General features: G+C 36.3%; 1 protein-coding gene across 1 annotated transcript in view; it reads right to left on the bottom strand.

The window, feature by feature from the left end:
* Positions 1-13340, bottom strand: part of LOC115210788 (protein disulfide-isomerase TMX3) — a 125631-nt gene that overhangs the window by 95197 nt on the left and 17094 nt on the right. Inside the window, exons 3-5 of the mRNA XM_029779521.2 lie at positions 13270-13309; positions 8678-8841; positions 4708-4788 (exon numbers count right to left, since the gene is read on the bottom strand). Of these exons, the coding sequence (XP_029635381.1) occupies positions 4708-4788; positions 8678-8841; positions 13270-13309 (285 nt within the window). The remainder of the gene's footprint in view (positions 1-4707; positions 4789-8677; positions 8842-13269; positions 13310-13340) is intronic.

Genomic DNA, 13340 nt, shown 5'->3' on the forward strand with positions numbered 1-13340 from the left:
CACCATCCACTTTAATATTTGAAAATATTATAGACTGAGTATTAAAATTTGCTTGGAAGAAAATAGTTTTGTTATTCATTTAATTTCAATTTGGGAGTTAATGTAATAGTTTTAATGCAAATTTTCATATTATCCAAAATAAACTAATGTCATATCGATAAATTAAATGGGCCTTCAGTTTAATTCTCATTGAGTTATAAATGTTTTGTAGAAATGTTATTTCCGTTTGACACATTAATTCATTATAGGTAGATTTCCTGTCTGGAAAGAGAACTTGTGTCTTGATAAATGCATTTCGTCCATTGTTTGTAGAAGTTGGCAAGTAGAAGACTGTCTAGTCAGGGTAAACCTTCCCTCTCCCCTTTCTTTCCTTATCCAACTCTCTATTAGCATCTTTCTTCCTTTTTTTTTTTGTCTCCATCTCTCACTTTTCTCCTATTTGCTCTTCCTTTCAATTCCTTCTTCTACTTCTCCATCACTCTTCTTCTCACACACATACACAGTATTGTTAGTTTGAACAAAAACTAGAAAACCCAATACTATGTAAAGAGCAAAAGAAATAAGAAAAAATGTATACTCATTAACTGTTGATTGGCAGAAACTAAGTTTCATACTGTAAGCTGGCTGTGGTTCACACCCAAAGCATGTGTTACCAATTTATCAGTATTGCCAAGTTTTATTCAACCAGAACAATGCTAGTAATTGACAGTAGTAACCAGCATAATTCGCAAAATTTTGATGAGTAGTTAGTTGCTTCCCATTTTCCTTGTAAGTGGATTTGGCTGACATAAACTAAAAGAAGTCCTGCGCTGCTATGGTCATGTGGCGAGAATGGATGAGTATAGCTGTGTGAAAAAGTGCCACACCCTAGTGGTTGAGGGAACCTGTGGAAGAGGTAGACCCAGGAAGACCCGGGATGAGGTGGTGAAGCACAACCTTCAAGCATTGGGCCTCACTGAGGCAATGACTAGTGACTGAAACCTTTGGAAATATGCTGTGCATGAGAAGACCTGGCAATCCAAGTGAGACCATAACATCGTGACCTATGCCAGGGGTGTAACCAACCCACTTACGTGCACTTTCCTTCACTGGACACTAAACTCTGCTTGTAAAGACCTGTTGAGGCAAGTGAAATCAAAATCGAAATCAAATTCGATGACTGGCAACCGCGCTAGTGGAGCGCTAAGAGCACCATCCGAGCATGATTGTTACCAGAGCAGCTGACTGGCTTCCATGGCGGTAGCACATAAAAAGCACCATTCGAGTGTGATCATTATCAGTGTCGCCTTACTGGCTCCTGTGCTGGTGTTACATGAAAAAACATTTGAGCGAGGTTGTTGCTAGTGCCGCTGGACTGGCTCCTGTGCAGGTGGCACGTAAAAAACCCTATTTGAGCGTGGTCGTTGCCAGTACCGCCTGACCAGCCCTCATGCCGGTGGCATGTAGGCATGTAAAGGCACCCACTACACTTTCAGAGTGGTTGGCATTAAGAAGGGCATCGAGCTGTAGAAACTCTGCCAGATCAAGATTGGAGCCTGGTGCAGCCATCTGGTTCGCCAGTCCTCAGTCAAATCGTCCAACCCATGCTAGCATGGAAAGTGGACATTAAACGATGATGATGATGATGCACCAACTTACTATAAAAGCTGGTAGTAATGTTATCTTTGTCCTTATTCTTAGTGCAAGTTATGAAGAGTGCAGTACGATTTTAAGTTATTTTTTCAAAGCTATAATGGAAGTGACAAAGGAGCATTTTAGCATATTTTAAATTATAAGTTCAGTAAAGGCAACAACACAATGGAAAGTGTGAGGAATATTAATGCAGTATATGGGGATCATACAGTAAGCATAAGCCAGTGTCAAGAGTGGTTCCAGAAATTCTGAGCTGGAAACTACTACAGCCTAGAAGATGAGCCTTGTCCTGAAAGAGCTGTAGAGCTCCACAAGGGTGTCCTGTAAACCTTGGTAGAACAAAATCCCATCATAACTGTTGAGGAACTAGCAGAGAAGCTATATCACACTCATAGTGTTAGAGAACATTGCTGTAAATGGCTGTCTCCATCATATTTGAGATACTGGAAATGTGTGATATAGAATAATAATTGGAATGGTTTGAGGAGTTGGTTTTCTTGAGAATGAGATACACCGTTATATGTTTCTAAAGATCAGCATGCATGCTTATAGAGTGAGAGAGTGAAGTGTTTGGTAAGTATAAGGGCAAGTTCTTGGGTGCAATGCTTGACAATAAGGGGCATTGTCAGAATCAGTGGCCTTGATGATTTGAAGTAACCAGAGTTATTTTTTCATTTGGTGTGTGTGTGTGTGCATGCGCACGCACAAGGTTTGGGGCTTGTATGTGTATATATGCAAACTTGAGGGGCAGAGGAAGATAGATTTGGAAGAGGTTAGCCAAGTGTATAGAGGGAAGATCAATGCAAAGCAAACACAAAAGTGGGCTTTCTCCACAGAGAAACTGTTCACACAATATCATTATTCAGAAGAAGAAAAGAGGATTCTGCACAGTTGATAGAGATTCTTTTAGCAAGAGGCAAGAAGGATCACAGACAGTTTGAGAGAAAAGATAGCTTAAGAACTGTGCAAAATATGAAAACATCTTTCAGTTAGATTGTGGTCTTGCAAGAGTTGTGTTGCCCAGTTTTAGGAAATGGATGCTTCCTGACGCATTATAGGTCTTGTTTTTTTTCTTGACCAGCTACAGTGTGGTCTTGAGTGAGGCACTTGGTGACTTGAGGTATTAAGAGCAATAAGTTTTTGATGTGTGGGACATGCCTATTTTCAGATCACTTGTCTAGCTGCTTCTCATGGGTCAGAAGCATACGTGCTACCAGGAATAGCTGGCATAAAGTTGATGCATGTTACTCTTTTACTTGTTTCAGTCATTTGACTGCAGCCATGCTGGAGCACCGCCTTTAGTTGAGCAAATTGACTCCAGGACTTATTCTTTGGAAGCCTAGTACTTATTCTATCAGTCCCTTTTGCCGAACCGCTAAGTTACAGGGACGTTAACACACCAGCATCGGTTGTCAAGCAATGTTGGGGGGACAGACACACAAACATACACACACATATACATATACATATATACGACGGGCTTCTTTCAGTTTCTGTCTACCAAATCCACTCACAAGGCTTTGGTTGGCCCGAGGCTATAGTAGAAGACACTTTCCCAAGGTGTCACACAGTGGGACTGAACCCGGAACCATGTGGTTGGTAACCAGGCTACTTACCACACAGCCACTCCATGTTAGATAATTGCAATGAGAGAATGGTTAGATGACCCGAAGATACAGAGACAAATATTGTTTGGTAGTAATTAAATTTCAAAGGTAGAAAGAGCTCAAGAGTATTTGGGGTGTCTATGTGTCAGTCTGGTGTGTGAGTAGAAGGTGAAGCAAGTTGACATAGTGAGTTGAGAAGTACACGAGTTTCAACTTCTGCACAAGCAACACTGGTATGGAATGACAGTAGGAGTAAAGTTCAGTTGTAAGCACTAATATTACCAAAGATGAGAGAAGGGATATATATATATATCTTTTATAAAGAAGGAGAAGGAGATATAGTCAATGAGTAGCTTGCTCAGGAGTTCAGAGTGGTAGAAGAAATAGATGTATTTGGGTAAATGAGGGAGACTTTAAGCCACAGTAACAGGAAAGTTATTGTTGCTGAAATCCAAGTGAGAGAGGCAACTGATAGTGAGGGTAGAGTCTACGTATGCACAGACACCATTTTCAGAGCAAAGTTTGAATAGAGAATGTAGCTTACAGAGTGGAAATGGATTGTACATATGGGTTGAGAAATGTGTATTGGAGAGAAAAGGATGTGATGTTTGCACATAAGAGGTGATGCACAGGATCTGGGCAACAATGATGTCCACAAATACTAAAGAGTGGAGAAAATTCATCAGAAATTTCTTTCTTTTAAAGGGTGACAGTGCACTGAAAGGTAGCAGTAGCCCTCCTGCTAGAAATATAGTTCACAAAAGGTAGCCAGCTATAGACCAGGTGATAGAGTTAAACTGGGTGACATGATGTGCATACCACCCAAAAATGAGAAAATTAAGAGGACCCTCTATGTTAAATATAAAGACTGATATACTTTTTACCATAGATTTGCTTTATTATGATCTCAGCAAAGTATAGCTTTTGCATACTTACCAAAACTGGTGAGAGAATCACTAGGTAAATATTCAAGATTGTGCATTGGTTGGCACAGGCAAATAAAATCTTTTATCAAATAAGATGTCTCAAATGTTGGGTGGAGATGAAGAAAGAAACATTCTCAGTAATCACAAGCAGAAATAGTTATTAAAACTCTGCCTGTTTTTCACATAGATTTAATCTATTATCAAGCACTAATGTGCATTTTATTCCTTGGCATTTGTTTTATTGATATTAGCACTGGAAATATATTCCATATATTCCACAAAATGTCCTCTGTATGGGGATCAAAACAGAAGATGTGTCCAAGAACATCAAGAAATATGGTGTTCATAATTTCAGCAATACTTGTTTTAGCTTAAATGAAAATAACAGTAAAAAAATAGTTTATCCTAACCCTAAAGAAGGGAATTAATCATTTCCATCTAAACAAATAACTTCCCTTCTTACAAGAAAAAAGTAATAACTTTATATAATAAAGGAGTTTTTTTTTCAATTGATTATCGTTATTTATTTATAGAATACTTACATTTGAGCTTTTAGAGCAAATTTTATAATATCCTCTTTTGTTCGATCTCCTCTATGAGTATATATGTCTTCACCTTTAACACTGAAAACAGATAAAGAAATGAATATTATCAAAAGATCACAAATTTAGCACAGACGAGCAATGCATCCCGGCATTGCCTGGGTATTATGACTTACAGCCACATTGTATTATTTCTTCCTTTCATACGCGTAGAATCAGTACAGATGATAGACAGTGAACTGGATTACTGGCATAATGGAAGTTATTGTTTGTTTAAAAGTGAAGGAGGGAGGGTACAATTTCCATGGGTTTGCATGAAAGTGCTTTCTCTTCTTAAGAAGGACCACAAACTATGTATTGTTTCATCACATAAAAGGGGGTTAATACAATTTTGCCCAGAAATCACGTTTTGAAAATACATACTTTTTTTAACGCTTAATTTTTCTTAAACAAATACTCAATGCCCCTTCCCCCACCTCACCCACCCATCACCTACCCACTTTCAAAAAGCAAAAGCCCCCAATGTTTCACTTTCGTCTGATGTTTCACACATGTGTAAAATTATACTGAAATAGCTGATATAAAAAATACCAGACCACCACCAGAAAACCCAACATGCTAGAAACAATAGGTAAACAACATTATTTCTGAAGAAACTTCCCTGCTTTCCAAAAAGCTAAAAGTAAAACGTTGGGAGTTTGTAGCTTTTTGAAAGTGATGAGGTCATGGGTGGATGTTTGGGAAGGAGATTTTTGTTTCTCTAAGATTTGTACTCTCTCTTCTTTTTTTCCATGATTACCACGAAAAAAAATTTGGGAAAAAGGTAATAATGTAGAAATTGGACTGGGAAGGGAGAAAATTAAAATATTGAGAACATGTTTTTTCAGTGAAATCCTAATATCCTGTATTGAAAATATAGGAATTGGAAGAAATCTAGGAAAGAAAAATCAGGTGGGAGTGCAAATGTCACCTTGGACTTGCTAGAAACAACAGATAAAGGACAGGATTTCTGGATTTCTACAAAATTCATACTTTTGCCTTCCAAATGATTTTGGAGACTGCAGAATAAATGATAATCAGATGGAACAATGTCCAGCAAATATGGTGGGTGGGGCATTGTTTCCCATTCAAACTGCTCCAGCCTTTGGAATGTCATCCTCGCTGTATGAGGCCGTACATTATCCTGATGGAAGAACACCTTTCATCTTAAAACTAAAGATGGTTGTTTTTCTTCTAGTACTGATTTGAATGACTGGTTGAATGGCTAAATCCAGGCTTCTCTGCTAGTTCCTCACCAGTTATGATGGGATTTTGTTCCACCAGTGTTTGCAGGACGTCAAGCTTTACAGATCTTTCAGGATGAAGCTTGTCTTCTAGGCTGTAGTTTCCAGCTCAGAATTTCTGGAACCACTCTTGACACTGGCTCACACTTATTGTCCAATCTCATATACTGCATCAATATTCCTAGCACTTTCAGTTGCATTGTTGCCTTTACTGAACTCATAATGCAAAATATGCCAATGTAAATGTTTGGTGGGTTGGAAGAAATGCTAGAGCAGTTGACTGAACTCATAATGCAAAATATGCCAAAATGCTCCTCTGTCACTTCTATTATAGCTTTGAAAAAATAACTGTTAAAATCAAACTGCACTCTTCAAAACTTGCACTAAGAATAAGGACAAAGGTAAGATTACTACCTGCTTTTATAGCAAATTGGTGTGGGTAGTTTATCCTGTCTCCTTCCAATTTTGAGTTCATGCAATTGAAAAAAACTGCATTACTTATGGGATGACCCAATATATAGATAAATAGTAAGCAGCTTTCTTTATTATATTACAGATGTGACTAATTCAGAAAAACATTACTTTCATTATTCACACATCATCACTCTCGTAATGCAACACTTTCAATTTAGGTTCAAATTGAATGCGTGAAACTATTTTCACTTTCTAATGAAACCTGGTCGTTGTAGAGCAATGTCTTTCAAATAACTAAAACTGGTTGTTGAGATAATTTAGAAAACATGTAAATGAAAATAAAATTTATTTGGTAACTGAAAGATTATTGAATCTTTTGATACCCCATACATCAAAATCGGCAACTCAATTTTCGAATGCATAAGGAACATATGCACACATACACACACACACACACACACATACAAACTCTAAATTGTATATATAGATTAAAAATGGCTATTAAACACACTGCAGTCTAAATATTTTACATTTAGGTTTGTTTTTAGTATTCTTTCAGGATTTTCTTTTCTTTGTTTTTTGCAATACTGCCATAGGTTGAATAGGTCTGCAAATTTAAATGCATTCATATTAACTGCTAAAAGTAACTTTTCTTTACAATTGGATGCCCTCATAATACAAATTATTTAATCATGAAATTTTAGTGGTTATTTCCAAATCAGTTGACTAAAATAAGCTGAAAGGAAATTATACCCAGGAATACTACACAATGGCTGTAGATGAAGCTAAAGTATCAACTGAAAGAGACAATAGAATGATTTAAATAAAATTTTTGATACAGGAGTAAATACTGTACTGTACCATTTAGAAGAATCTAAAAATATTTGTTTCTATAACAATAGCCTTACATCCTTATAACTTCTGTTGAGCAAGTATCAGTGATAGAAAGTATATTCGGTCAACTATATAAACACCCCCAAATAAAAATGGTTTTAGTAAGTATAAGGCAATACATTTGTAGGAGACTGACTTAATTGAACAGAATCTACAAAGCAAGAAACTAATATTTTATCAATTCCAGACAGATAAAAGCAGTGTTGACCCCAACAGAATTAAATACTGGAAGGTATTTAGTCAACTGCTCTAGCATTTCTTCCAACCCACCAAACATTTACATTCAACTGTAATAAACATACCGGGAAAGTAGTACTTTCAGAGTTAGCATGTAAGTCTTTGAAAAGTGAAATGGGAAATAAAGAATTTAATACTTTTCAAGATTCCATTAAATCTACAATTATGACTAGTAGGTGTTAAGATAAAAGTCCTACAGGTGCAAAGCTTTTAACCACATTATCATAAACCATTGTATTGTGTTCTGAAACAAAGCGTGCATCAATCTTCCACGCTGACAACAGATACCATTCTTAACTTAAATGGTCTGTAGTAGGAACAATCATCATCATCACCATCCTTTAGTGTCCATTTTCCATGCTGACATGGGTTGGATGATTTAACCAGAGTTGGCAAATAGGAGAGCTGTATCAGGTTCCAGTTTGACTTGGTTTGGTTTCTTCAGCTGGATGCCCTTCCTAACATCAACCACTTTACAGAGTGTGCTGGGTGCTTTTTCTGTGGTGCTGGCACAGATGCCTTTTATGTGGCACTGGCAAATGCAAATATATCTAAATTTCCAAAAATGTATCACTCACACTAAGAATATCTACTATTGTTTTGTCTTTTATACATATACCATGAGAATTAGACTGTTGCTAGGGTTGTGTATACCAACTACATATACTCTTTACTCTTTTACTTGTTTCAGTCATTTGACTGTGGCCATGCTGGAGCACCACCTTTAGTCGAGCAAATCAACCCCAGGACTTATTCTTTGTAAGCCCAGTACTTATTCTATCGGTCTCTTTTGACGAACCACTAAGTGACGGGGACGTAAACACACCAGCATCGGTTGTCAAGCAATGCTAGAGGGACAAACACAAACACACAAACATATACACACACATACATATATATATATACACATATATACGACAGGCTTCTTTCAGTTTCCGTCTACTAAATCCACTCACAAGGCTTTGGTCAGCCCGAGGCTATAGCAGAAGACACTTGCCCAAGATGCCACGCAGTGGGACTGAACCCAGAACCATGTGGCTGGTTAGCAAGCTACTTACCACACAGCCACTCTTGCGCCTATACTGTATATAATTTATATAACCAAAGTGTGTCTGTGCATGTGATTTCATTTTTTCACTTACAATTTTATTGTAGGGAATCCTTTGACTCCAAACATATTGGCCACATTTGAATGTTTGGTACAGTCCAGCTTTCCTACTTTGATGGCAGTATGGCGCAGATGGATATAAACTTGATTGTAGATAGGTTCTAATCTCTGGCAATGACCACACCATGGTGCATAAAACTGAAATTAATAAACAATTCACAATAGTAAACATCTTCTGTTCATTAATTACACAATAGTGAGACTTCCACAATGCAAAAATATACAGACAACATATACACATTACACAGGAACAAGATATATATTCACTATACATAATCAATATAAAGAGAAATAATAAAGCTAAATATACATTCAATTTATACAGGGGCAGAATGGCCCAACCCATTCAGTATATATGTGACTGTTGTTATCGTTATTACATGACTCCAGTCAACACAGTGGTAGTTAAGAAACTCGTTATTTCTACAAGTTAAAGGGTAATGTACTAACAAAAGCCTAGTGGCAAGTGTTAGCAACTATGACAGAAAAGGGGAGACAATTACAAGACGTTAAGAATTGACTCTCACGATTAATTTACATGAGATGGGAAGTCTGATCTTTGTTTGCAGGCAAGGGACAACATTGAACCTGTTTCAGCCTTTTAGATCTCATCAACATGGTATAGCTTGTTCAAGCTTGCTTCATTAATTGTCATAGATTTTCAGAGATTCAATAAGAGTTACAAATAGTTTTTGGTCAGTATAATATGAAAAATAAAAAAAATAAGAAGGAGCTAAAAGAAATAATTCAAACAAGCTTATGGCATTAATTTGCATAAATAAATTAAGGGATTTTGTATTGAAGGTCATGCATATGCAGAAAAAAAATTCTTAATTTCTTGAATTTGTCTCTAAGGTGTTAAAAGAAAGCAAAATCCTGACAACAATAATCAGAGTTCACACAACTAATTTTATCTTTTTAATTATGTAAATTATAGTGGTCAAAGATTAAGAGGAAAATTTTAATTAAGAACGTGTGTGTGTATGTGTAGCTTAGAGTACATCACTCCTTAACATATTTATCCAAACTTATGCCACTGGCCCATTTGAGTTATCTCCCTTAGCTCACTTTAATTTCAGAAGAGAAAGGTTTATGACTGGCAGAGTAAACTTGTTTGAATGCTTGCATCAGAGTGAAGTCTGCAAAAGACACCTAAGGGCCAGATGGTAATACTAAACCAAGTAACAAATTTAGCTTACCACCCAAGCGATACAGTCCATCTAATGGACTTCCTACACAGTTACTATCTACTCAGTTTCACTCACAAAGCATGCCAGTGCCACTAAAAAGTACTCAGCACACTATATGAAGTCATTGGCATTAGGAAGGGCATCCAGCCATAGAAACCATGCCAAAACAGACAACTGGATTCTGGACAGCTCCAGTCAAACCATCCAACCCATGCCAGCATGGAAAGCAGATGGAAAAGGAAGATGATGAGAGTAGTATGGAATGAGTGAAGTGGGCATGGTTGTTGGATACTGACAATTTGGCATAGTTGACTTGACAATGAACTTGTTTTAGTGACAGTATGTTTTGGCACTCAAGGCACACAGACAAGACACACACACTTATACACATGCATGTGCAGAGATAACACATACAGAGAGAGGGCAGAGAGAGAGAGAGAGATTACACATACATACAGACATAACTAGATGTTCACATGCATAAAGTGAGAGGGAGAGAACAAGAGAAAGATCAACACATCTGATATAAAACAGCATGGAATCATCAATGCCAAATAGGGAATGCCAAAACAGCTGTGCCAAAACAACTCATACTAAGTTGTACTTGTGTTAAGGCATGTTGTAGCAAGAAGTGTTATATACCTTAGTCACAAGGGCAACAAAGTTAGGTTCCTTGCAATGTTAAGGTTTGAATTTGTGACTTGTAGATCTGGGCTCAATCCCACTAAATAGCACATTAGGAAAGTGTCTTCTATGGTAATCTTGGAGTGAGAAACTCAAGACTATCATGTATGCAAATATGTACATGTGTGTACCCATGTCTGGGTTATGTCAGACTGAAATATAACCCTAGCAATTCATCAAATAGATAAGTACTTGACTGAACTAAATTTGGTTTCAATGTTATTAGACTAAAAGACTTGAAGGCTTAAATCAAATGACTGAGACCATTAAAAAATAAAATCTACGAATAAAATAATATATAATGGGTTGTCAATTGATGCACAATTTAAATTTTTTGTAAATATAATAATGAAGAGAAAAATTCAAACAACAATGATGGTTCTAAAGACTAATGCAAGACACCCACACAGATTATCAGTCAATTAGGAGCAGAATATTGAAAACATAATGAAATACAAGTAAATCAGAGTAAAATAAAAATGAAAAGTTTCAAAAGACAGGTCTGGTGCAGATATTAATTAATAAAGTAATGCTCTAAACATTAATATTGATTAAATTGATTCAATTCTTCTCAGTCGTCAATGAATGCAACTACAGTCCATTGTATGATACAATAAAAATCTGTACCAGTATCCACTAACCATCGGCAGATTTTCAAATGACTTTGACAAAACAGACTGATAAAGCTTTTCTCTCTCTTCCTCACTTTCTCTCACTCTGCCTTTTTCCACATTGTTGATACATATGTGAAGGCACATGGCTCAGTGGCTAGAGCATTAAGCTCACAATCATGAGGTAGTGAGTTCAATTCCCGGGCCAAGTTGTGTGTTGTTTTCTTGAGCAAGACACTTCATTTATGTTGCTCCATCTCACTCAGCTATAGAAATGAGTTGCGATGTCACTGGTACCAAGCTGTATTAGCCTTTGCCTTTTCTTTGGTTAATATCAGGAAGCAGATATGCATGGGTGACTGCTGGTCTTCCATAAACAACCTTGCTAGGACTTGTGCCTCAGAGGGGAACTTTCTAAGAGCAATCTCATGGTCATTCATACCCTGATACATGTATTCCTTGCATTGCCTAGTGGTTAGGATATTGTCCTCACAACCATAAGATCATGGGTTCAATTCCTGCACCAAGTGATATATTGTGTCCTTAAGCAAGACCCATCATTCTTCAATGCTCCAGTCTACTCAACTGAAACTAAGCACCAATCAAATGTTGATGCAGCTGTCTTTCTCTCCAGCTGCTCACATCTTCAATATTTTGTTGGGTCAAGAGCATGTCTATGTCTACCTGCAACTATATAAACACCTAAAACAACTAGTGAGAACATAGTATTTGCAACCTAGTCATAACCCAATTGGTAAGTGATGGCTGTATTTCTTTACAAAACATCCTCAGATATATCTTTGGAAGTGTAAATATATAAACATCACACACTTCTTAAGGCAATGAAAAATCCAATAATATAGTGGTATATGTAAATATAGCATATAAAGGTATCAGGAATAAAACTAATCTGAACCAAACATATCATACAAGATTCAAGAAGTAACAAAACAAATTGACATGAAGTTTCAGTCAAATCAGGTGTATTTCCTGCCTCACCAATTCTTCTCATTTGAGATCCTTTAATTTATTTGAATTAAAACTCCTTTTATTTATTTCTATGATGTTATATCATCAAAAAACTATCAATTATATAACAGCTCACAGCTATTAACCCTCTTTAGCATTTAAACCAGCCAAACTGATCAGATCTGGCCTCTCACACCTACCCTACAAAATAATTCTAGAAATAAACAATGACACCATGGAAATCTGAAAGTCTGTTGTATATATGTATATATATATATATATATATATATGTATGTATGTATGTGTGTATATATATATTATATATATATATATATATATATATATATATATGTATGTATGTCTATATATATATATATATATATCTGTAAAAGTAATATGTGACAATAATTTGGTAGCCATGATAAAACTCAGAGTTTCGGATGCCAAGGTGGAAATCCACCCCACCATCTCTTCAGTTATCTGGCCATCAGTTATATATATATTGATAAAAAAAGGTAAGACAACAAAAGAATGAAAGATACCTCGATATTATGTAAATAGAGGAATTTATCTGTAAAAGTAATATGTGATAATTATTCGGTAGCCATGATAAAACTCCGAGTTTCAGATGCTGAGGTGGAAACCGATGGACAGATCACTGAAGAGATGGTGGCGTGGATTTCCACCTCGGCATCCGAAACTCGGAGTTTTATCATGGCTACCGAATAATTGTCACATATTACTTTTACAGATATATATATATATATACAACAGACTTCTTTCACTTACTGTCTACATCTAGTCACTAGGTTTGTCAGCCTAGGGCTATAGCAGAAAATACTTGCCTAAGATGCTCATGATGGGACTGAACCCAGAACCATGTGGTTGGGATACAAACTTCTTACTACACTGCCTCACTTGTGCCTATTAAACATATGAAGTTTTGTTTTGTCCAGTTGTTTACAAAATGCATAAAATTCACCAAAAAACTTACTACAGAAAACTTTTAGACAATCAAATCACAGCTCTATTCATAAAAATTCGTAAAGATTTTATTTACTGTTAGAGCACTGTTATAAAATGAAAATTCAATTTTTAAAAAATCATCTTACCTCTACTAGCCATAATCCTTCTTTCCGCTGCTCCAGAAAACTAAAATAAAATTTAAAACAATTCAAAATTA

This window comes from Octopus sinensis, linkage group LG1 (genome assembly GCF_006345805.1).
Source record: "Octopus sinensis linkage group LG1, ASM634580v1, whole genome shotgun sequence".
Lineage (NCBI taxonomy): Eukaryota > Metazoa > Mollusca > Cephalopoda > Octopoda > Octopodidae > Octopus > Octopus sinensis.